The 26,092-nt window shown below is 45.6% G+C and overlaps 1 protein-coding gene across 3 annotated transcripts; it reads left to right on the top strand.

Moving 5' to 3' along the window:
• The first annotated feature begins 416 nt into the window (after positions 1 to 416).
• On the top strand, positions 417 to 26,092 carry Mmd (monocyte to macrophage differentiation associated). 3 transcript variants are annotated; one of them, XM_075991128.1, is made up of 7 exons: positions 417 to 728; positions 7,460 to 7,541; positions 9,465 to 9,625; positions 13,812 to 13,886; positions 15,346 to 15,447; positions 16,748 to 16,817; positions 18,885 to 23,189. In XM_075991128.1, exons 1-7 carry the CDS (start codon positions 703 to 705, stop codon positions 19,089 to 19,091), a joined length of 723 nt encoding a protein of 240 aa, XP_075847243.1. In that variant the 5' UTR covers positions 417 to 702; the 3' UTR covers positions 19,092 to 23,189. The 3 variants fall into 3 exon arrangements, with proteins under 3 accessions (XP_075847243.1, XP_075847245.1, XP_075847244.1); XM_075991130.1 differs by lacking the exon at positions 18,885 to 23,189 and adding an exon at positions 17,621 to 17,807 and having other exon boundaries at positions 420 to 728; XM_075991129.1 differs by lacking the exon at positions 18,885 to 23,189 and adding an exon at positions 24,175 to 26,092 and having other exon boundaries at positions 421 to 728.

The following is a 26,092-nucleotide window of genomic DNA, read 5'->3' as shown; positions in this document are numbered from 1 at the left end:
ACCCAGTAGCATAAGTGGTGAAGAAATAAATGAAAGGAAGGACGTGGAACTGAATGAAGGATGAATAAACGGCGCGGAGCCAAGATTAGAAGGCAGAGAGGGGTCCTTGCTTGCTGCCACTTCCTGCACAGCTGCTTTTGAGATCATGGGGCCATCTCCTACACAAGGTTTCTTCCTCTTGGTTTCTGCTCACACTGCTCCAAGCTTGAATGCAGAGCACCGCCCTCCAAGCGCTCCTCCCCTTTCCGCTAACCACGCCTCTCCTCCCTGAGGTTCCGCCCCACCTTTCGAGCTTCAGGGGAAATGAATGGCAGCGGAGCCGCTCGCCGCTCCGTGTATTGATTGGCCACTGGGCGCGGTGACGCTCTGGCGGCCGCGGGCGCACGCAGCGGGCGGAGCCGGTGGGGGCGGAGCCGGGCTCCGGGGCGGGGCGCGGGCAGCCGGGGGCGGAGGAGCCGGGGAGGCGGGAGGCGGGAGGCTCCCGGGCCGTTTAAGCGGCCTCCCTCCCGCCCCCAGCCGCCTGCTCTGGCTCCCGCCCTGTGCTGACCCCCGGCGTGGCCCACTCCGGCCCTGCCTGGCTGCGCGGCTCCCGCCTGGCACGCCGGCGGCCTCGGGAGCGGCTCAAACCCATGAGGCCCGCGCGCCCCGCCGCCGGTGCAGACGAGACGGAGCTCCCGGCCCCCGCGGAGGAGCGGAGGATCAATGCGGTTCAGGAATCGATTCCAGCGGTGAGAGCGCTGCAGGGCGCGTGCTCCATCCCGGGGAATCCCTAGCCTCCACCCGGACCGACTCCCCGGGGGGACCCCCAGTCCTGCGCTCCCCTTCCTCCAAGCCGCTCGGGATCTGTGCCCCGGGACTCCGCGTCTGCCTTACCTCCTCCATCGGCTTGCACACCCAGCTTTGGCCCTTGCGATCCCCATCCAGACACAGTTTCTGCTTGCTCCAAGCGCCCCACCCCAACCTCACAGCCCCTCGAGTCCACTCAGGGCCTTATGCAAACATCCTTGAACAAACCCGTGTGAGGTCTCCTGGGGCTGCTCCAGCACCCTGTGGCGGTATTTGTCTTACAGCGCGGTAGGGGGTCTTGTCTGAGTGTTTAAGGTGTTTTTGTCTGTGACTGGCCCTAGAGACTGGGAAACTGAGGCACGCTTCCCAGCGTCCAGCTTAGCCCGATGGTGTCGAATCTAGAGGTTCTCAGGCTAAGAGCCCCAGTGGGTTACTATTTGGGGATTTTTGTCAGGGGCAGGTTAGCATTCAGGTGGAGACTTGCCTTTGAGACGCCTGTTTTTAGGAAATGGGGAGGAAGAACCGAGGAGACGCCACCGGAAGGCCGGTCGGCTTCTCTACAGTGGAGAGGTGGTGGGGACGCCCGAACTGGAGGGGCGCGGAGGCCCTTCTCTTGGGGTACCTACCCGGAATGAATGATGAAGGCTCTGGCCTTTTGTTCCCAAAGAAAGCTCTGGGCTTTTCTGTTCCTTTTAAGTGGGTGAAAGTTCAGCCGTCGGGTGTCTGGTAACTCTCCATCCCTTTGTCTGAACCTGGCAGCCATACCCATTCCCAGTCCTTCACCACTAACAGGCTAGTTTACTGTGAGGTGCCAGGGAATCCAAAGCAGAAATGCGTGAAATCTTCCAGGCAGGCTATTGAGTTTCACATAGTCTGGATTTTTGTTTGTTTGTTTTAGTTTGTTTTGTTTGTTTTTTAATTTCAAAATGCAAACCCACAATTTAGTTTTCCTCTCCGGTCTTTTCAGCCATTAATAATGCTTATTTCATTCCTCCCTAGTCCCAAAGTGTAAAGGAGCCGATACATAAAAAGGATCAGTGTGGTCTTTGACTTCAGTAGAGGGGCTCAACTTGAAGATTTGGATTGCCTTCCGAATATTGCTTATTGCCTGGCGCCTGCCACTGTTCTTGGAGGGGAACTACTACTATCCATGTCCAAGGCAAAAGGGCCTTGGTCTTCTTTCTCTTTTAGAACCTCGTGGATTTCAGACAGACTGGAACATGTGTGAGCCTCTTGCCCTGTATATGTTGTTGGTTTGATCTGGTGTTCTCCTCTACATGTCTGTGGGCTTCCTGCTTTCAGAGAACAGTGGCTACATTCTGAAAAATTACCCCTTCCCTTTTTGATGAAGAGTTTGTATTTCTTTCCTGTCCCTTTGAATACTTCTGTAAAAAGAAGGAAAGTGTCTCTTTCTGTTTGTTAAACCAACACTCAAACAGCTCTAGGATGGAAAAATAAAAGCCACTTCAGCTGACTGAGCAATCTCTTTGATGGGCAGGATTTGCTCTCATCCTATTTTGCAGTCTTTTGCCCATTGAAAAATTAGAAAACACAGAGATTATCTGTTGGAGTATCATGGAATGTAATTTTTGAGTGGTTGCATGTTATTGCTCTCCACAAATACTACTTGTGTCTTTCTTGATGATCCCTAGGACTCCTTTGATTTTGATTGATGTAATCCCTTCATTACCTGTTTTTCTATTATAGGCTAGATTGGAAAGCTGTTTGTGAGCATCAATTTGACTTGAAAATAAGCCTCCAAATACAACGTAATGTTCGAACAGCCCTGCTTATTATGATCCACACATTAAAATGTCCGAAGTAGCACTCCACATATGTTTCTGTTCATTAAACATCTTGGTGTGCTATTTACACATAGTGACATGCAGGCAAATTACAGAGAGGCTCTACAGCGGGGGCGGGGGGAGAGTTGTGAGGCGACCCATTGTCTTTGAGCTGTGCCCTTTTCCCTGGTAGCTGCGTTGGGACTCAGCTGAGGAACAGTTCATTAGACCATAGTTTATGCTCTGCCTCAATAAAAGAACACCTTGCAGATCTGCTCAGAGTGGAAACTCTGGTTCCTGTGGCTTTGGATCGTCTTCCAGACTTCTGCCATTTTTATATGGAGGAAGACTGGAAGGGAAGAGTAAAACAGTGGTGGCTCCTTAAAAAAAAAAAAAAAAACAACAACAACAAAAACCCTACAATGTGAAACACTTCCTCTGGGATGCAGCTTATTATCTTGTACCTTGCTTTATCCCTTTTAGTCTAGTCTCTCAAGACACCTAAGCATGTGCCTGCACACACACATATACACACTCTCACACACACTCACACACACACTTCTCTAACAGCTCTGACATGATAGTAACTGTTACCATTCAATTACTACCTGTTTGTGCCAGCAGCTGGCTGGATACTTGCATAGTTGTTTTCAACTTACAAGCAATAGAAAAGCAGATAAGTTTAGAAAGTAACAAAGTCCTTGCCCGGAGTGGCTCAGGTAGTAACTGAACTCTCAGAGGAGTTCGGTTTCCTGTCTTTGCAGCCACGGTTCACTTACCCATCCTATCTCTCCGCTAGAAAAGGACCCTCCTTCCTCAGCCCCAACTGTGACTGCCCTGCTGTTTAGGTTTTAAATTGAGTGCTTGGAAAAGCATCTCCTTCAAAATCTAAAGCATGTCTGACGCCCTTTTGGAATGGTTCTTAGAGCGTCGAACCACAAACTGGGGTGGTCTTCTCTCTCCCATCCCCCTTTAGTAATTGCCTAGAGGATCATCTGACAAATGCCATGCTCAGTCCTAAAAGGAAGCTGGCATGGCAGAAGGGTGCTTTGCACAGGGTGGATTAAAGCTGCAGCATCCAACGGTGTTGAAGAGGCCTTGAGGCGCTCCCGTTGTCTTGGCTTTTGGGTTTTCTGTTCATAAGATTCAGGGTTCCTTTTGGCTCCGTGACTGCCTGTTGCCCTTCTGTGTGGAACCTGTGCCGTCTCCAATAAAATCAGATTGACTATGGGTTATCTCTGTAGCTGGGAGGTCTGTATTTTTATCCATCCATTCGACATTTATTAATTAAGCTTCAGCAAAAGATGAGCATTGTGCTTGAAACTGGAAATAACATAGTGAAGACCACCTCCATAGATTTGTGCTATAGCGTGAAGAGACGGAATTAAAACATAACAAACATTTAGGAACCAAATTCTTACTGGTTATGGTAAGGACTCCTCTTGGGTGGGAAAGACCAAAGTGATGCTTGCTGATGTCTGGAAAATCTCTTAGCAGGTGACATGAGTTAGCTTGGAGGAAGAGAAGCAAGTCGAATATTCTAAGGAGAAATAAAAAGCCAATGTCCTCAAGCAGATAAGACCTTCCTGGGTCAAAGACACAGAAAGCTGGTATTAGCTGGAGGCCAGATAGACAAGAAGGTGGCACCTTGAGCAAGGGGAGTAGCTACGGAGACCTGTGGGTCAGGGATGCATCAAAGTGTTACCTTAAGCATTTTGGGAAGCTAAAAGACAGTTTTAAGTAGAGGCACACACTACGATCTGTTTTTAATAGAGAGTTGTGGCTACCATATGAAAAAGAGTCTGTCTTGGGACAGGCAACAAGGCCAGTTATGAAGCTTCGGGATCACAGGTAGGAGATGTTGCGTGCTGGTTTTGTTTTTGTTGGGCACTGTGGAATTGCAGTGGCGAGCTGATTGGAAATATACTTTGAAAGTGCTGTTGACAGTATTTGGACCTGGGGGGTGGGGACCACAGGAGACTCAACCCGTGGGGTTCTGGTCTTCTGCCTGTGAATTCTGCTGGACGAGCTGCAGACCTGCAGAGCCTGGTGCTTTGGTCTGGACTCAGTGTGCTGATGTTTAAAGGTTGGTGCTGAGCTGTTCTCTCCCTCCACTGCTTTGGAATTCTGCTGTAGGGCAAAGAAGACATAAGAATAACCTAAAAGCGAGAGGCAAAAGGGATATTGAAACAGAAAGTGACCAAGGCCTTCATTATTCGCCTTGTTAAATGTGATTGCCATACTCCAAACTAAATCAGAGCCCCTGCAGGTGTGTCCACCCAATCCGTGGCCCACATACCTTTCAGGACAGCTGTGAATGAAGCCTAGTACATTGGTAGGTGACACTATCATGTCACAGTGACAGATTGGGCACCCCTGCATGCTGGCTTCTCTGCCCAGGGCACTGAGTAGCTATTAGGTTGCTTTTTCATTAGGTAGAGAAGATTTCCACAAATGGGGGCCTTTTCCTTTCATCCTTAAACCTTTCTCCTTCTTTTGGCAGTTGGAGAGAGGAGGCTCAGAGTGTGGGAGTTTATTTGCATTTTGCATCTGCTTTCCCATTTCGGCCTCAGGAATGGTTTCTTCAGAAACGGAAGGAGGGGGAGGAGGCTTGATTGCACTCTGGCACATCAAGGGAAATGGAAAACAATTGTATTATTATTTCCCAGCAGAACAATGGTGCACATCTTTCTCATGGAACCCCACAGTAAAATGGTCTCAGGATAGCAGCTTTTTACCCTTGTGTACAGTAAAAAGCTCACCCCTCCACCAGGACAGGGTATGTCTGTCACAAGAGAGGAATTTCTCTATAGAGAGAGCTTCTCCCCTCCTCCTCTTCTCCTTTCTCTTGTTTCCCTTTCTTCTTCCTCTGCACATGTATGCACAGGTGTGTGTGTGTATGTGTTCATGTGCACGCGGGTATCGTACACATGCACGTGTGGCCAGAGGCTAGCAACAGGTGTCTTCAGCCACTCCAATGACTTCTGAGTCCGAGTAGCTCACTGAATTGGAGCTTACTAAGTGATCTAGGCTAAGTGACCAGTAGTGGGCTTTACTTATCCCCATGTCTATAGCATTAGGATTACAGGTGCATGGACCTATGCCTAGCTTTTTTTTTTTTTTTTTGGTAATATCCATACTGGGGATTGAACTTGTCTCCACGCTTGCCTAGCAGATACTTTACCCACTAAGCCATCTCCCCTCCCTCCCACATTATTTTTAACCCGGATTCTTTCTGCCGGGCAGAGACCAGCAGACGTGGCCACACCGCTCCTTTCCTTGCAGAAGATGTGAAAGTCTATCCCCCATGCTGTGTAACGATCTGACTATTTTTAGACTCGGGCTGCTTGAGATAGACGTTGCTATTTTCGTCTGCAGCCTGGTGGTGGGTAGACAGCTCCTACTTCACCCTACATGGAGCACTTTCCATTTCAGCCGACCTCAACCATCTGGGAAGCCTGCTCTTCCACCCTTTGGAATTCCTAGTAGGGTGTGCGCCTCGGAGCTCAGTTGTTACCTTTCAGGGCACGGATGTGGTGGATCCTCAGATTCTTGGGGCAGTACGGAAACATTCTTCCCCAGGGTGTAATTCCTGTTACTAATAAGAGCTGCACAGCGGTGCTCTCATCCCATAGGAAATGAGTGATAGAATTTAGGGGATTACCAGGGGAAAGGAGAGTAGGCTAGGACGTGCTTGGATCAATTCTGAAGCTGCTTGGTGGGTCCTTTGTCCTTCCATGGTAGTGAATACACTCAGAAAGTTCGATTAGGGTCTAGCTAGGCATCTAGTCCAAGTGAAATGTCTTCACACATGCCCAACCTGTACTGGGGATGGACTTTTTGGGGACTCCCTGTAGTGTCTTTCATTATTTGATCTGGGGATACCAGGTTCTTTCTAATCGGGGGAAATATTAGTTTGTCTTTTGTTTTTTTAAAAAAAAAATGGTTTAAAGATGGGTGAGATTGGGTACTGGCAAACAAACAAAACGACCTCCAGACTGTCTGGATTAAAAAAAAAAAGGCTTTTGTTTTGCCTTTTTTTTGTTTGTTTTGTTTTTGTTTTACTTTGTTTTTGTTTTGTTTTGGTGCTTTGCTTGTTGACAGGTGGAGCTCTGGGATTTCAAAGCTGTCAAGGCTTTTACCCTTTTGTTTCTCTACCTGTTGCTTTGCTCTTTCATTCAGCTCTCTCTCCCTGTGTGTGTATGTGTGTGCGCACGTGTGTATGTATTTTAGAGCCACGGGATCAAGGACTAACAATGTGTGTGGTGTTTGAAGCAAACTCTTTTCGCTCCAGGATCATGGAGGTAAAAATGTGCCCCGTTGTTTAGGTGGCCTGGACACAGCTGGGTATCAAATAAGCTGCCTGGTGCCAGAACAGGTAATACAATACAGGAAAACTAGTCTGGCAGGCCCTCTAATGTAGGATGCAGGCTGTGCAGATCTGCATACAGAAAGCGTAAGGTGTCGTGTCCTGAGTGAGAAAGCAGAAACCTTTCAAATGCAGTGTGTACCCTTTTGTTTGGTGACAATAACTAAAAGGCAGGGGAGGGGGAGCAGAAATCCTTACTTTAAGGTTTAAAATTTGGTTATGCCCCACGCCTTTGATTTGGGGGTTGGGAGGCACAATGAGTTTGATACGGTTTCTGTTTGCTTCTGCTTGGCACGAGGTTTGTCTGTTGAGCAAACTCAAGGACTATTTCATCAAATAAACTAGACGTTTGCTTTAGATTCAGTGTTGCGGCGGGCCAAATTGACACCTCTTTAATGGCTTTGGTTTTCTTGTTGCAAACAGCAACCTTTTCATTTAGAAGGGGCTGAATGACCACGGCAGGCTTCCTGCACAGCCAGGGTGAAGTGTTTCTCATGTTATGGCTTCTCTGTTTTCATAGTTTCATGAACCATCGGGCCCCAGCCAATGGCCGCTATAAACCAACCTGCTACGAACATGCTGCTAACTGCTACACACACGCAGTGAGTACACCTTTCTTATCGCCGTCGTTCACACGGGGCTCTGGCAGGACAAAAGACTTCTCCGGTAACTTTAGCACTAGCGATTGGAGCTACTCATCCCTTTGACCTTAAGTACCTGAGTGTCAGTGCTGGGTTACGTCACCAGAATGTGAGTGTTGTGAGCCTGGAGAGCGCTCTGGACACTCTATTCTGTAGCCCATGTTTTCCTGGACATCTTCAAAAGATAGGAGAAGGTACCCTGCTGAGGGGACAATGAGGAAGCTTGCTTATGGGTGCTGGGACACCTTGAAGAAAAGACTGCTACTTGGTGGATTTGGCAAGGGCGTGTCATGGTTTGTGGGAAAGGGAGGGTTTTTGTTGTTGCTGTTTGGTTCTTTGTTTGTTTATTTTACCAAGTGATTTTCTGAGACCTGAAGGGCTGAATCTTCTCACCCTCACACTGGCCGTGGCATTTTCCTCTGTCATTCCGTTTCCTTTACCTTTGGCTTTATTATTCTCTTTGGAAGTTTCATTCTGTGAGACCCTGGGAGGGAATGCACGAAGAAGGGAAGGGGATGGATGAACTTGCTCCTTCAGTGATGAGTATTTAGACCAGGCTTATATTACAGTTGGGGTTGGGCCAGTGTGGTGGTTTGGATATTCAAATACACAGCCTACCTTTAGAAATAACATGTGTGTAGGATGAGCTGAATTCTCCTTTTCTCTTCTCCACATGAAACGGTACTTAAATGGCAGTTTAGTAAAACCTTATAAAAGCTCCATGCTAATATTTTAGAACAGTGATCTTGTTAAATATATGCATATTTGGGAGTATTATAGATCCGTGATATTCCTAAAGACAGAAAGTATCTGCCGCCGCTGTTTCTGTAAAGAGAAGGTATTATCGGGTGTGGTGATGCATGCTAGCAATTTGAAGGCTAGTAAGGATTGTGACAGCCTGTATCAAAACACACCAATACCACAGCAAATAGAAACAGAGAGGTTGGATGCTTTCATACAACAAGAGTAAAAGGGACATCATCTCTAATGGTAATTTTCCCCAGACAAGTAAGTTTTTTTCTTTATGAGAAATCATTATTACTCTCCCTTCTCTTGTCTTGTACTGGAGGAGTGGAAACTGGCATCTGATGTTGAGATTTGGGTCTATGGTGTAAAATATAACACAGAAGCTGACCATAGTGGATTGGTCCTGTAATCCCATCACTTAAGAGGAGAGCATGGAGAACTCAAAGTCATCCTTACCTACTTAGTGGTTGGAAAGGAAGGAAGAGGGAGGAGGAGGGAGGGAGCTGCAATCAGAATTTTTAGATTCTGGTTTCCTCAAACTTCGGGCTTCAGAAATAGATTATTCAACATGTACTAAGTAAAACCTCTTTGTTCTGCAAGCACTCCCAAATAGATGAGCAAGTTCAAAGTAAAGATCAGGACATACTAATTCCACAGCTGATTTGTGTGTGTGTGGGGGTCTTTTATACAATATAATATGGGCTTAATTCACTACTTGTGTATCCTTTACTTAAACAGTAGGATCGCAGGCAGGACGGAATGCTTGGAAATCAGACCTCTCTGGGGATTCTAGAATGTACTTGATGTTTGGATATTTTTAGTACCTGTTCCGTATCACATTAGAGAGGAGAATGGAACAGACTCTTATTTAATGAAATTAGGGTAAAGAACAGCCATTTTGCAACAGCTGGGCAATGTTGTGTCTTTGCACGTTTCTGCACCCATTGGCTGGCCCAGTGCCCTGAAGCAGGAACATCTGCTTTCAGTACAGCTACGAACTCCATCCGCCTCTCCTTCTGATTATCCAAGGGAGATGAATGTTTGCTTAAAATTTACTTTCTCAAAACTGGCAAACCTCTGTGTTTTTTAAGCGGAAGTAGACGCCAAGGTACTCACTTCTCTTTCCCTTCCTTCCAGCTCCTCATTGTTCCAGCCATTGTGGGCAGCGCCCTCCTCCACCGGCTGTCTGATGACTGCTGGGAAAAGATAACGGCATGGATTTACGGGATGGGCCTCTGTGCCCTCTTCATCGTTTCCACGGTGTTTCACATAGTGTCGTGGAAAAAGAGCCACTTAAGGTACCCGGGGCGGGGCACGTCCTGTGCATATGGACGCAGTTGGCTAAGCGTGGCCTCAATTCCCAGGCTGCTACACTTTAGTCAGGAGGGTGAAGAGTGGGCTTTTCCTATCCTACGGGCTTTGAGAGGTCCCTTAGTTCAAGACATTCTCTTTGGGTTGGGCAAAGTTTGAAGACCCCACTGCCTTGTTTGCATCTAAGGAAGCGGCACCCTAGCTGGCTTTCGAGGGCTTGCAGCTGAAATCCTGAGAGCTTATTTCCAGTTCTCTCACACACACACTAGAAATACTGGGAGATCCGTAAAAGCCATAGCTGTGGCCCGCAAGGAAAGACGTTGAACTTTGCACTCCAGTCCTCCTGTGTTTAACCTTGAGTAAGTAATTCCACCTCACGGAAAGAGCCCCAGTTTCTTCCTTACGAAACTGAAGCTTATTGTGCTGCCTCAGAAGGCTGTTATGACGCAATACAGGGAATGAGGTGATACCTGGGAAAATAATTCAACAAATAGAGAAAGGACGGGGTGACTAGGAAATCCCTCACAGTGAAGATAAACTGTGGGTTACTTTCCAAACAGTACCATAGTCCTTGGCCTGCCAGTAAGACTGCTGAAGTGTTTAGATCTGTGCGTATTAGAACGAAGAACAGAGCATTATTTATGTGAAAATGGCTGCTTACCAGATACAACCTTCAATACTTGAATTGGTCAGACCCCAAAGAGGGAAACCATTTGCAGAAGAACAGAAAACGTGGAGCAGGTGACAGGTGATTCAGAGGAGCCTGCCACTTGAGCTGAGCATGGTGGCACATGCCTGTGGTCCTCGCCATGAAGGAAGAAGTGGGAAGAGCACAAGCTTGGGGCCAGCTTGAGCTGTAGAAATGAGACTGTGCTTTGAACTAGACATGTAAGAAAAGATCTTTGGTTTCATAGTGTCTAGAAAGAGAAAAAGGAGAACAGTATCCCCTGGCGGGATGGCCTCGTGTTTACAATTCCAGTGCTTCGGAGACTGAGACTGAGGAATGCCCTGCGTTCGAGGCTACCTAGGATTACAGTGGGTCCCGGGTATAACTAGTGAACTACAGCGTGAGACTGTTTCGACAAAAAAAAGCAAACAAGAACAGCAGCAAGAAAGAACCATTGCTAGTGGGGAGGCAGGCTTGGGAAGGCAGGCTTGGGAGGCAGGCTTGGGAAGGCATGCTTGGGAGGCAGGCTCGTGGAGGCAGGCTTGTGGAGGCAGGCTTGGGAGGCAGGATTGGGAGGCAGGCTTGGGAGGCAGGCTTGGGGAGGCAGGCTTGTGGAGGCAGGCTCGTGGAGGCATGCTTGGGAGGCAGGCTCGTGGAGGCAGGCTTGGGAGGCAGGATTGGGAGGCAGGCTTGGGAGGCAGGCTTGGGGAGGCAGGCTTGTGGAGGCAGGCTCGTGGAGGCAGGCTTGGGAAGGCATGCTTGGGAGGCAGGCTTGGGAAGGCAGGCTTGGGAAGGCAGGCTCGTGGAGGCAGGCTTGGGGAGGCAGGCTCGTGGAGGCAGGCTTGGGAGGCAGGCTTGGGGAGGCAGGCTTGTGGAGGCAGGCTCGTGGAGGCAGGCTTGGGAAGGCAGGCTGGGGAGGCAGGCTCGTGGAGGCAGGCTCTCAGCCTGCACTGTCTTTTCTCACCGTGGCCTTTACAATTCTGCACGAAGCCTGCTCTCTGCTACCCCTTTCTGTAAAGTGGCAGTTCCATTCCTAGGTTACAATAAAACCACAGCATTAAATCCCAAGGGCACTCTGGGCCATACTCACAGGAGAGTCACAACAGTACCTGTGCTGGCTTCCCGGGACACAGAGTCACAGGGCCCAGAGGCCCGTCTGGAAGCCGAGCACTTCATTATCTTCTTGGCACGCCTGATGCTGCGGTTGCCTCAGCTCACTTGGCTCTGATGTCTATTTCTGAATCAATAAAGAGTTGTAGATGCCTACTTCGTATTCGGGGCCTCCCTAGCAGAGGCTAGAGGAGAAGGTAGAAGAGATTCAAGATTCGCTTGTACCTTGAAAGGCATTGCTAGAATCACAAACCACATGTAGATTTTCTTTTCCTCAGCATTCAGTCATTGCAAAATGCCCAACAAAGTCAAATTAGGAGAGTGAAGGACAGTCCCAACGTCTGAGTTTGTGCTGGGTACAACACTGAGAACATAGCCTACATTAACCACGTTTTGTGTTCTCTCTGCTCAGATCGGTCCCCTTCTTGTGACATGGTGTGAGTCAGAATGGTGGCCGGTGGAGCTTTTTGTTTTTGTAGTACTGGGTACTGACTCTAGGATTTCATGTATGCTAGGCAAGTATTTTGCCACTGAGCCACATCCCCAGCCCTCTTCTTGCTTTTTACTTTGAGAACAAGTTGCACTTGGATGCTCAGGATTGTCTTGAACTCACTGTGTATCCAGGTAGACCTTGACCTCAATATCATCCCGCTTCAGCCTTCCAGTAGCTGGGATCACAGGCCTGTGTCACAAGGCCTAGCTGCTGGCAGAGCAGGAGGAAAGTTCTAGGTTTGACTGTCTGCCCTAGCAATGTCTAGAAAGCAGAATTAGAAAGTCCTCAAGCCTTGCTAGGCATCAAAATCATCTCAGAAATTCAAAACGAGAAAGTAAATTCTTCCCTGTCTTCCCCTCTCCTGTTTTCCCAGCTCTTTCAAAGTAGACTCTTGCATCCATGAGTTTATGACTACCTTTATTCCCAGGTCTGTAGAGGTGGTGAAGTTTGGATGTTTGCTTCATTAGACCTGCCTCAGAATTATCAGGGAGTGATTGCAGCTCCTGCTCCATGCATCTTCACCAAGCTGGCTTTTATTTATTCATTTACACCTCCTTGTCAATCCGCTTTGCCCAGCAGTGTATATAGTGAGGCTGCACTGTGTGCTGAGGCCCCACAAAATGGTAGCGTTTACATCCTAGAAACCAAAAATAGACTCAAAATAATGTCGTGGGGCTGGACATTATAGCACGTGTCTGCAATCCCAGAACTGTGACAGGAGTAGGCAAGAGGTTCAGGAGTTCAAGCCCAGCCTCAGCTACATAACAAGTTCCAGGCCAGCCTGGGCTACGCAAGACCTTGTCTGAAAACTAAACAGTAAAGACCATCCTCCATACTTATATTTTCATTTATTCATTCATGCATATTTTAAAAGATTATTTATATGTATGTGTGTGCCCATGTGTGAATGTATGCCCATATGTGTGTGCTGATGGAGGCCAGAAGAGGACATTAGATTCCCTAAAGCTAGAGTTATAGGTGGGGGTGAGTTGCCTGACGTGGGTGCTGGGAACCAAATGCAGGTCCTTCAGAAGAACAGATCCCACGGAAGAACAGTACGTGCTCTTAACTGCTAAACCATCTCTCCAGGCCCCGCATTTATAATTTTAAATGACCTCAACAAAATACTGGGTCTTTTTGACATTTCGTGAGTCAACCTCAGTGAGTTGGATCTTTGTATATACGCTTCTTGGCTTTGACTCTGGACCAATTTAGAAGTGCAGTGGCTACCCTTTCACAGCAAAAACACCATATTTATGTTTGTTATTGCTGGCCCTAAATTACTGATTTTCCCTTAATACCATGTACTGTCCACCCTGGCATGTTTAAAATTAGAGATGTGTAAAAAAACAAGAATCTGAACTCAGCAAAACAAAAGACTTGAAAAATGGGAGGGGGAACCTAGCAGAAGGAAGGGAGGGGAGCTGGGGACAGTAAGAGATGGTGGAGAAATGAGTAGGACCGAATGTGTTGTGTGTGTATATGGAATTGTCAAAAATTAAGGTCAGAAAAAGGATTTGACCACAGCTCGGGGCACATTAGCTGGGTGCTAGGACTGAGCCCTGCTCTGTGATAGGAACCAGGCAGTGGCTCGGGCAGAAATTCTACCCTCACGGAATTTTGTCTTCCAAAAGAAAAGGAAAACATCCGAAAAGACTCACGTCACCTGACTATCGTGGGGCTCCACCGTCTCATGCCTGTTACGTGTACAGCCTAAAAATATAAAGCTTTTGCTGTGACTTCCTGTCACTAAAAAGAAGAGCCACGGCTTTGAAGGGCGAGCTATGAGTGCCGCGAGAAAATGAAACAAGCGTGGGGCTTTTGACCTTGTAGAGTGATAGCCTGTACTTCCTGTCTGAGCATCTTGACAAATTTGCCTGCTTTGTTGACTTTCCCCCAACAGGACAGTGGAGCATTGTTTCCACATGTGTGATCGGATGGTCATCTATTTCTTCATTGCTGCTTCCTACACTCCATGGTGAGACAGACTCCGCGGGCTCCTGAAAAACCTTTTGATGATTAGAAGCCCTCACTCCTTTCCTCTCTTTCTCCCCATCCCACCCCCGCAGCCCTCCTGCATGCACTCCGCCCCTCCTACACTGCATACACACTTGCGCCTCCCCCCCCCCCAATTTGATTTCCTTGGTTACAGTACTCAGTGCTTGGAAGGGCTCTCTGGCATGGAATCATTTCGAAGGAGGTGCTGTAGACTTGGGTGTAGCTAGCAGACTCCCCGTTCCCCTCCATCTTCTTCCCATCTATCTCTACTGCTTTTCAGAATATTTGAAGAGGGAATTTGGCAAATGGAAATGCTGTAAATACGTCCGAGGAAAAGCAAGCTTCCTTTTGTAATGTATACTGTTTGTTTCTGCCCACTTAGTACCCTTGGCTTAGTAACTAACCAAACTAGTTAACGCCTTAAACTATCTAGTCTCCTGTGCCGTTCCCTTGATCTTCGTGCCCTTCAGATCCAGACCAAATGCAGCCTCTTGTTGCTTTAAAAGCTGAAATTAAAGAAAATTTAGTTGTCCTTTATTAAGACCTAGCCCAGTTTTAAACACTCAGCAAGGTCCTGTTGAGCCGGCCATTGCTGTTGTCAATAGAAACAGCAGGCCTCCAGAATCCGGCTCAGGCAGGTGCAGTCACTCAAAAGAAATGTAATTATCTGTTAGAATGAAAAAAGCATAAGGCCTCCCCAGCACCTCTCACTAAATTATAGGTCTGATTCATGTAAGAGCAGGCATGCTTTAAAGCTTTTGTGAAGCAATTTAAAATAAATATATATATAAAAAAAATTAAATGTGAACGGAGCAATCACACGTAGAGTAGGAAATTTGTTCCCGTGCAGTTTTAGAAATGTCCGTGGTTAATTTTCCATTTGAGAATCTTAATTCTATAGTTAGAGACAAACTGAACATTTTTTCATATTTATTCTTCATATGCCAGGGCACATGAGGTTGTGGTATGTTGAACTGTGATAAGAGACGCCCATAGCACAGGCTGCAGGAGTTCTCATATTCTGTCTTGGCAGAAAGATTGCTAAAAGAGACATATATTAGGTGTCTACTGTGGACATATGATCCTGGTTTAGGATTGTATTCTGGGTTCTCAGTGAGCTTTGTAAGCATTCCAGATGCTTGGTCAGAAATAAATCAGCCAGCGGCCTTTCCTTCAGTGGGCCCTGCTAGGGAGGGTCAGACTCAACGGCATGCTGGCGTGTCTGTTTTTAGCTGGTACTATTTTAAAATCATGTCTAATCCCTAATACTAGAATTTGACCAGCGATCTTACCTTTGGATGATTAATTTCACCAACCTTCCCCAACGCCTCCCTGCTGTGCTGGAGGCCTGCTGCCCTTGTTTTCAGTTTGCTGTGACTAGGAGAGCCTGGGCTCGGAATTCCTGTCATTGACCCCTTTGTTGTCGTTTACATTTGTAGGTTAAACCTCCGTGAACTTGGACCCCTGGCATCTCATATGCGTTGGTTTATCTGGCTCATGGCAGCTGGAGGAACCATTTATGTATTTCTCTACCATGAAAAGTAAGAGAAAAGTCTCTTCCATTTGATCGTTTAACAGTTAACTGCCTAAATTATTCCTGTGTTACAGTGCGGTTTCCTTCGTGCTTGTACCTCACACTAGTAGAAATACATAAAGAGAAAATATATTGCTTTTAGTAAATCTTTACCTCCATTTGGTATTCGCTGTTGCTGGGCAAGTAGGGGTGGGAAGGCATAAATGGCGTGTGTATGTCATGATGAGGTTGAAAGACCAGTCCTTTTAGAGCCACTGGGACCTCATTTCTCATCCAGAGGCCAGCTAGCCCTGTTTCATAGACATCTTACATGGAGAATAACCCTCCAGTTTCCATGGAGACCAAGGATAACCGATTGTGTCACAGCACAAGACTTCCCTGGATAGAAATCTGGAGAATGTTTGAGAAAAGAAGCTGACATTGGACACATCTCCCCGACACCACACACATACATAGCTGTAGTCAGAAGTGTGAGCAGCATAAACAGAGGCCTATGGAAATTTACCATTTGCCGTGAGATTGTGTCTCTCGGGACTGTCAGAAGCTACACCCATGTAGTTTACAGACATAGCCACCTGAACCGTATCTAAACAAAGGGAATACCAAATAGACATATTGATGCTGAGCCTATCACAGACACCTGACTCCAAGTGCCCTTTGAATGTAACGAATGCTAAATGTATTGTGTAATGTGTATCCCTCCAAGGGAACATTTGGTTCTTGGGTTGACACTCCCAGGTGATACCCTCTAGACAGCATAGCAGGTAAAGGCATACCTTTCTGGCAAAACAAGCTCTGGAGCCCATTCGTCCTCCGCTGGGATTAGAGATCTCAGATGTCCTGCATCCCAGTGGAATGAGACTGGAAATGCATGTACGAAATGAAGAGAAGCAGGAAACACATCCTTTCCTCTGGTTGCAACTCCACCCCTGAAGAAGGCTGTTCCTACCTGTTCTTACCATTTTAAGGTCCTTTATAACTCTGGTGGAAGTGGTGGTGGACCAACCCATGCTGGGAAAGGGAAAAATAGCGTACTGGACTAGATTACAACTAGCTTTAATGGCAAACCCGTTCTAAGCAGCCTGTGTCAATTTTTGCCTTTTTCATCCTAGAAGAAATGTTACCTCATCATTACCCAGTTTGGTATGTTAGGGAGAGGCTCGGCGGTCTCCTACTGGGAACTGAATTTCCTTTGAGTGGTTTAAAAGCTTCTCTTTCCTCTTTCAAAATGAAGAAAGGAGAAGCTGGCATGTGCATGATCTAAGCATTCCTGGGATGTGCGTCTAACTCCTCCTGTGTTCCTGCAGGTATAAAGTGGTTGAGCTTTTCTTCTATCTCACAATGGGATTTTCTCCAGCCTTGGTGGTGACATCAATGGTGAGACACAGCTTTATAATTTTAGTTCCTTCCTTCTAAATTCCTGATACTCTGATGTAATGATAGGTAGGCAGTTTTGCCTTTTGGAACTATGATGTGTCTGTTAACTATAGATTGAGAGAGAAACCCACATAGATGATGCAGTGTGCCACCGACTAGCACTGGGTACCACACAAAAGTTGGCTGGCAAAGCTGTGTATGTTAGGTTTGTTATGTATTTGTTTTGGATGATGGATCTAGTCCCCCACAACACACACAGTAGGTCATCACTCTTCTTCCAGGGAAGAGTCTAGTCAAACCATTTGACTATAAAGAAGTGGCTGTTTCTGGTTAAATAATGTAGCTGTTAGAGCCTGAAACTCTGGAAGAGGTTATTGGAGATTAAACCTGAATTACTGACTCATAAAAATCTGAAGAATTAAGATTATGGTGGCCCACAACTGTGGTCCCTACCCAGCTGAGAAAGAAGAATGACAAGTTTGAGATCAAAATGACAAGTTTGAGATCAGAAGTTTTTCTCTCCAAAAAAAAAAAAAAAGAAAAATAAAGAAAAGAAAGATTTAAAAATAAACACGCACAATTTGCTTCTGCATCCTATTGGATAGTTTTCAGTTCCTTTAGTTCTTTTTTTTTTTTTTTTGCACTTGCTTTTAAATAATATTATCTCTTTCTGAAAAAGGAAAGTAGTCTTTTCTTGTTTGTTATTTTACTTTTAACTCTGCTTGAAGATAACCTTTGGAAACTTAAAGTATGTTATCTTTAGTGGACTCTTGCATATAACGTATCTTAAATTCCCTTTTCAGTTGAATACTGCTTAGAAATCTATGCTCATCTCTCACTTGGACTCAGAAATATACATTGTAATCTGATCTAGCGCTACGGGCTCGTTGCTTATGTTCTCCGGTGCCTTGTGTTCAACACAGGGCATTAGCCACCGTGTTAATTAAAGAAGTCCAGCTTGCTCAGTGTGAACTCTTTTCTTTTTCCTCAGTTGCCCTGAGTCAGAATTGTGCTTGAGATTTTATTACTGAGTTTTTCCTTACAGTGTGAGAACATAATCCCACTACCTAGTGCCCTCCCTCCTCAGAAAATTGCCTCTCAGAGCTGAAACCTGGTTTTGAATATTCCAGAAAGATGCTTGTGAAAATGTCAAAAATTATATTGCCTTGAGATGTGAGCTTGATGATGTGCCTGACCCCATCATATATACATATATAAATACATATAGATCGATGTATATGTGTGTTATGTGTGTATACATAGGTATATGTAGTTCATTTGGTAAAAGCACCAGAGAATGCAGAGAAAAGGGAAGTATGTGACCGAAATGAGAAAATGGGTCATGGCTGTTTTATCGTTAGAGGGCAATTCAGGACATCCAGAGCCATATAAGCAAAGTCTATGTGGATTGGTTACTAATTATTAGAACAGAATTTCAAGTCAATTCCCTCCGGCTGTCATAAAAGCAGGTTTGTCCGGTATTTTTACTAGCCCAAATCTTTAATCAGCCTTTTCACAGGTGGTATAATAGCCCGTGACTAATGTTTATGAAAATGAAGCAGGGTAATTCACACACTTGCTGCCACAGAATTTAGGGTCCAACACGCAGATACAGTTTCTGTTGGGTAGGAGACTAATAAAATTTTATAACGTCCTTGATGGGGGGGGAGATGAAGGAGGACAACTCGGGTTGCTATGGGAACATGAGATCGAAGTACTAAAATAAGTGATAGGTAAGCTGATTCGAAAGATGGGTAGGAACCGGGAAGTAGTTAGATGAAGCAGGTGTTACTACTGTTAGAGCATACAGCAGGTCTCAGAGTGCGTGGCACTGTCTTTGGAGAACTGATAATTGTCTGGGGAAGCAGAGTCCGGATCAAAAGAGTTATGTAAGAGTGAGCGCTCTACACGGTGGATCTCAGATTTAATCCCTCGGCCACAGACAGAGAGCTAGATAATGAATTAAAGCATCTGGGTTTTCCGCATCGAGCACAGATAGTGCGGGACTGCGATGCTTGCGGTAAGAGAAGCCAAAAACTGAGCTTTGTGTTCTGCTACCTCCCCCAGTGTCTTCCTGTAGACTTCAGGAGAGCCCAGAGAGCAGTAGTCTGCCCACACGTCCGCTGGGAGACAGTTCATGGGCAGGGACCTAGGGAAGAGATTGCTGTCGAGAGAAACCTTCAGAAATCTACAGACGAGTATGCTGGGTCAAGCATCATGCTGGATTTGTGCAGGGCAAGATTCTCTAAGCCCTCACTAAGAGTAACCATTTGAAAGCAGTAAACAAAATGGTGATCCCAGAAGCTCCCGTTTCAGGAACACTGGAGTTCCTACCATCCCAAGTGGTGAAACCACACTGGACCTCAAACATCTTCCGCTTTCAGGTGACCAGCGTCACCTCAGGGCTGGAGTTCCTCTGCCCCCATGTCTTGGGTGCTTTTTATCATTGTGACAGAAAGCTCAAAAATAAAAACAAAACAAAACAAAAAGCCACAAAAAAAAAAACCAGCAGGAGGATTTCTTCTGCCTCTTAATTTCAGAGCCTATCGTCAACCATCCCTTGGCTCTTGCTTGTGGGCTGTGCATTGCACGGCACAGTGTGGAGGAACAGGGTGGCTCACCTCATGGCAGACAGAAAACTGGCTTAGGAGAAGCCTGGGACAGGCTAACCACTTCAGAGGCATCCCCCCAGCAACCTGCTTCCTCCAACAAGACCCCACATTCTCATAGGTCAGTATATAAATTCTTTTGATCAAAATAGACAGCATACGAGGCTATGAAATAATCTTGGATGCTAAAGAATTGAAACTGCCCCACAAAAAGAAGAGATAGAGAACATGCGAATGTCTAAAGATGAAACAGCACACTCCTGTATAAACTCATGGGTCTCTGACTAGACTATGAATCAAAATGCAACCTGACAACTTGTGGGCTGCAACCCAAGCGGTGTTGGGAAGGACTGTGGTGCTTCAGATGTCTCTGTGAGTGTGCAGGCTAACGGTGTGAGTCATCTTGACCAGCCCAAGGTACCTAGATGTTTGTCAGTTACCAGCCTAATGGTTGTGAAGGTACTTCGTCAGTAATGTTAGCATCCAATTCAATAGTCACGGAGTACATTTCCCTGTAATGTTGGGGCCTCAAGCAGTCCCCTGAGGGACTTAGGAGAGAAGGTTTTGCTAGGAAGGGTCCTATGCTGCCTTTGGATGCCAACTGCAGCAGCAGCATTTCCTGGACCGTAGTCAGTGCACCCCTGCAGAATTCAGCCTTGCTGCTCCGTAGTGACACAAGCCAGTGCCTTACAGTCTGTCAGTACACACATGCACATGTGTGTGCATCTGTGATGCATGCAGACATCCACATATGTCTTACTGATTCTGTACCTAGTCCTACAACAGGGTAGTCCTGGAAATCTGGCGAGGGTGATGAGGGAATGAAGGAAGAACAGACGCGCATGCAGAATATCTGGGATCGGGTAGCATGCCAGTGGAAAAGAACGGGAACCGGACTTTCCCTGTAGATGACCATCACTGTATAGAAGCCGGTATTTACAGAAAAGTCCTAGACATGAAGAATGAGTGTAGCTCAATGAGTGGATACGAGGTTACAAGGAGGCCTCACACCTGCCTGTGCTACTGCCCTTGTCTCTAGTGATCCCTGAAAAATTTTGATATTTTGTGAGTATTCAACACTTAACATCACTGGGATGCTGGGAAGATAGCCACCACGGCCCTTAAGGGTGTGGGAAGGAGATGTGTTTGTGTAGTGATGGAGAAAGAAGACCCTGACCTCACCAAGAGGACTGCAGAGCTCAGGGAGGATGGGGTGGAACACGTGATCACCATGTGCAGAAGCCAGGCCCTTAGAAGACCCAGACAGGTTCCTGAACTGACGAAAGGATGGAAAGTACAACAAGGCTCTGACCAATGGTCTAGACAAGTTGTTCTGTGAGGACCCAGGGCAACTGAAGAAGATTGGAGCCCACAGAGGGCTATGCCACATCTGGGGCCGACAGTTGTCTATGGTCAGCACACAAGACCACTGGCTTCTAGGACTGTACCCTGGGTATGTCCAGAAGAAATGAGTGTAGACCTTTTCTGTTTATTTAGGAAGCAGTGACATTTCTATATGAACATGACTCGATTGAAGAAGGGATATGTTTTTAGGAAAAGGCTTAGAACATTTTGAGTGTCGGTTTCATGTCATGCACAAACTTAATTTGAAGTATAGGCTTAGCTATAAAGTAGCTAAGTCTAAAGTTTCTTGAAAACAGACACTTCAGGGACCTGGAACATCTTGTCATCAGTTTTAGGATAGGCACAGGTTTTGTGAGCTACAGAAATAAAGACCATGATAGAAGAAAAGCATGTTGGGGAGTTTTTCAAAATTAAAGTCTTTGCTTCTCTAAGGACTCAGTAAAGAAAATGGACAGGCAGTCACCGTTTGGCAGGAAGTGCTTGCTGTGTCCGTAATAAAGGACATGTATCCTGAAAGCAGCCATCTGTTAAATATATGCTCAGTCTCTGAACCTCCAAGTCAATCCCAAAGTCATTTAAAGATGGGTAAAAGATTTTAACAGAAAGAAAAAAAATATATAAAAGAACCCATAACCCTTTGAAAAGACATGCATATAATTAGTGGTCAAGAAAATGGAAATTCAAACCCCTGTGACTACCACATTATACTCCAGAGAACAGTTATGATTAAAAATATGAGATCCACACTAGTAGCCAGGATGTGAAATACCATGCCCCACCTCTACATATTTTCTATTAAATGATAGGACCCACCTCCAACATTTTCGTTTCTAAATTTTTACTTTCTAATCAAATTAAGATTTTTTTATCCTGTGATTCAGTGGTTTACTTAACAGAAATAGAAACACACATCTCCAAAAGGACTCATGAAGTTAAGATTAGTCTCATTCGTAGCAATCCCTGAAATGTCAAGAATTAGTAAGTTATGTTCAATGAAGGAACTACCAAGCAAAAAAATTGACAAGTGTACTCTTGTGATGGCCAGAAAATAAGCCGTATATGATTCCATGTATGTGAAGCTCTAGAGCAAGTGGGCTTTATATGTGTGTGGTAACATTAATAACGGTGCTTGCCTTTGCGGCTGGCGGGGTCCACAATTGGTTGGCAAGGGGACACCAAAGAAGTTTACAGCGATGCTAGGGCTATATAGATGTAATCAATGTAATCAAACTCATTCCATTCCACCTGCTCGTTCTGATCCATATACACCCCATAAAATTAGTCACACAAACCAGTTTTGAAAACACCCATCTCCCCAGGCCCAAATGAAAGTGCAGAAGGCAGGCCACTTCAGTCCATTGACAGCCCAGTTCTGACACCAGGAAACTCCATGGCCTTGAGCAAAGTACTGAAGCTCTCCACTTCTTGTCAGGAAATGCTGTTGGCAGTTAATAGTGCCCAGTTTAGGGTCATGAAGATTAGCGTGAATAAGTACACTTGGGTGCTTCACAGTGTGTCTACCAGGTGGTACTCACAGCATCATGAGTCAAAAAGACAACACTTGAGCCGGGCGGTGGTGGCGCATGCCTTTAATCCCAGCACTCGGGAGGCAGAGACAGGCAGATCTCTGTGAGTTCGAGGCCAGCCTGGTCTACAAGAGCTAGTTCCAGGACAGGAACCAAAAGCTACGGAGAAACCCTGTCTCGAAAAATCCAAAAAAAAAAAAAAAAAAAAAAGACAACACTTGACTTCCTCTGGAATTAAGTCTGTTCTGGTCTATCGATATCTGATGAGATAAAAGTCTTTCGGGGAACTGTCTCTTAAAAGAATGTGTTCTAAAACTTACTGGTGTACTTCGTTTGGTCTCTTGCTTATTAGGAAAGAGCAGTGGAGTGTCAGGGAACTGTCTCTTAACAGAATGTGTTTAAAAACTTCCTGGGGTACTTCATTTGGTCTCTTGATTATTTGGACAAAGAGCATTGGAATGTTTCAAAACAAAGCCAAAGCCAAAGCCTGGTATCTCTGAGAACAGAGTGGAGATTGCCAGCCATGTGACTTTGTCAGGCTACTACTCTCTGAGTCTCCTTCCCTCCAAATAAGGAGGTATTCCACGAGTGCCCTTCCACTTGGGGTTCTTGCTCCCCTAAGAATCAGTGGCAGAAAAAAAAAAGAATCTGTGGCAGCCATTATCCTTCTCGAACAGTGCTCCTAATGCATGTACAAGGATGTCATATGGGTGTTGATAGCTCTATAACCTATATGATATAGTACATGCCTGTGACAAATTGGCTTGGTGGTTTTTGGCTTTTTGTTTGCTTTTTTGTTGTTGTTGTTGTTGTTATTGTTTTTAAAGTCTGGTTGAAGTCTCTTCTGAATAAAGAAAATCTGTTACCGGTCATTTTGAGTCCTCCCTAATCTTTTAATCCTACAAAACCCAGAGGTTCATATGAATGTGGAAATAGGGCTGATCATCACACCTGGCCTGATGTCCTCCCACCTGGCACTTAGCTTCCTCTCGGCTGAGGTCGTTGCTTCTGCCTAGGCCTATGGGCTCCTTCCTAGCAGGTGGCTGAGCTGGAATTTCCCCCTTGCTTTTGTCTGACCTGGCCACTGGGACTTATGGACTTGCTGTCCTACGGCATCCACATTCTCTACCAAAGCCTCCCCACCCTCTGGCCTGGCTTTCTGCTCCCCCTGCAGGGCCGTCTGCGGCACTGTCTCCTTCATCACTGCATTCATTCAAGTCAGGTCACAGTGTTTTCTTGTAGATGGACCTTTGACTCTCTCCAGACAACCTTAGAAATCCTTGCTTTTGACTTCAAATACACAGGACTTTACCACCTGGCAGCACAGGGCAAATTAGGAAATTCCTTGGGCTGTGTGATGTGTCCCTTGTCGTCAGTTTGAGTGCCCTAAATTCATACATGCTGCAAAAATCTAAAGAAGTGCTAGAGAGGTCAAAGGCCTGTGATAAGCCTGGCAGAGATATGAGTTATAAACTAGTTTCTTGGGCCTGCCGCATGTGGCAGGAAGCTTTCAAAGGGCAATATGGGAAGTAAAGATTACTCAGGCCTTTGGAGGCACTTTTATGGCCAGCTGTGATTACAGTCTGCTTAGATACACAGTTAAATGAGAGAATCCCCACTTTGTCCTGTGAAGCCTAGAATGTGTTCAGTGGTCAGATCATGTCTGCGGATCCAAGGGGTATTCCAGGCCAAGCAGGATGAGGTGTGTTGGGTTTGTTTTATGTCTCCACATCAGGGTGGTGCTCACACCACACTTACTATGTAGAAAACCAGGAGCCTTTTTGTGGGGAAAGAAGGTGACTCTGACCTTGCCGCATCCAAGTAACATCCACCGTTTCCCTTTGCCTCTGTTGACAGACTAACACAGACGGTCTTCAAGAGCTCGCCTGCGGGGGTTTGATTTACTGCTTGGGAGTTGTGTTCTTCAAGAGCGATGGCATCATTCCATTCGCCCATGCCATCTGGCACCTGTTTGTGGCCACAGCAGCTGCCGTGCACTACTATGCCATCTGGAAGTACCTTTACCGAAGTCCTGCGGACTTTATTCGACATTTATGACCAGTCTGTGCTAGGTCGTCAGATCAGTATTATCTCATTTGAGGCACTTGGGTCGGGGTAAGAGCTGAATGTTGCACAGGGAAGAAGAAGACGAAGAAGCAACTTGCACTGACGTGGTTTAATTTTTTTGACTCTAATTACTGTGAAAGTATAAAAGCTGTGCCCTGGAGTTTTCCTCCTCACAGCCAACAAATGAGGTAGTGAATTAATTCTTCATTCCATTCCACTATCATGAAGGACGCTGGGTAGACTTGGCTAACTGATGTTTACAAACCAGAATTTTGTATTTTCGTTTTACAGATTTTCCTAGATGAGTTTTTCTAAATCCCTAGGCCAGGTTGTCAAAGTCAGTGCAGTCACGCGACTTCCTTTTTAAGAAAAACCAAGAGTCGTTTCTACCCCTTTTCCCGGTCACTGTTAAAGAATCATGGAAACGTCGCACTACTTTCTACCATGTTTCATCTTGACATAACATGGTTGTTTTTTTAAAAAAAAGAGGCTGTAGTTGTTTTGTAAATTTTTTAAAAGCTGTTTCATTGGCGTGCGCCCACACCGTTCCTCCTTCATGTCCTTTCTGCAGCAAGCGGTCAACATTCCACAAACACACGTACCTCTTCTGATGGTTTTATTAAGTGTAGAGAATTTGCCAATTAAAAAACAAACCCACAAAACTGCAGTTTTCCAGACCTTTCTGCCAATCTCTGACCCCGAATTCAGTACTGCTGTGGGGCTCATAAACCTGACCTGGTATGGTCCACCAGGGATGAGGAAGTATTTGGATATCATCACCTTGTTCAGAGGACGTCGCTTCGGTCCATGCCTTTGCCATGTTTTCTCCAGGGTCTCTTTCCACAGCGGAGGAGGATCCTGTGTGTATTATGATAGTATTGTTGGGTTGCCCGTCGGCCAGACACTTCTCATGAGCATTCTGAATTATGGTGAATTGTTGTAATGTCGCTTTGGTGGCCAACGGTTCAGTCGTCATGGTTAAGTCACTGAACTTTCTTGTATCAGTTTGGTATTCATTTTAAATTGGGGGACTAGACACATAAATTCACATTTCTGCCTTTTCCTCTGCAGTTCTCAATATACTGTTTCTTTTCATACCATTTATAAAACTTGGATTGACACATAGAAACTCATATCAGTGATCCATGGTTTTATGCTGACTTCAGTGGAGTGGTATTTATATATTATTTTTAGTTTTCTCTCAATGTCTTATATTAAGATTGATGTATTAGTTGCTTTGCTGTTCATCTTTCTTGGGGTTAGAGAAATGAAGTCGCCTTGCTTTTAGATCAGATATGAATATAACCTGTTTGCTTAGAAACAGGCTTGCTCGAGAGAGCTGTCAGGTAAATAATCTGCTTTATGAGTTGAAATTCTGTACCACTGTAATTTTAAAAGAAAGTTGATTTTGCATGTATGTCCAGGCTCTGATTTTGGGAAGTTGTCAAGGCATGACAGAAGAGTGGATATTGCTGGTGATTTCTTCAGAAGGCAAAGGGCACCCAAGGATCACACCACCGGGTCGTGCTCTCTGCATGATTCTGAACAGCAAGCTGCCTGTTGTTTTACTGTGTATAATATTTTATTTTACATATATTAACCTTCGTGGATTCATTGAAGGTCTACTCATAAGCAACACTGTCAAAACCACTAAAATGTATGTAAAAACTTGTGCTGTAGATTAGAATAAAGTTGTTACTTGGGTTGA

The sequence above is a fragment of the Microtus pennsylvanicus genome, chromosome 11, assembly GCF_037038515.1.
Source record: "Microtus pennsylvanicus isolate mMicPen1 chromosome 11, mMicPen1.hap1, whole genome shotgun sequence".
NCBI lineage: Eukaryota > Metazoa > Chordata > Mammalia > Rodentia > Cricetidae > Microtus > Microtus pennsylvanicus.
The sequence above is the reverse complement of the archived record's forward strand: the minus strand, read 5'-3'. Positions and strand labels throughout refer to the sequence as shown.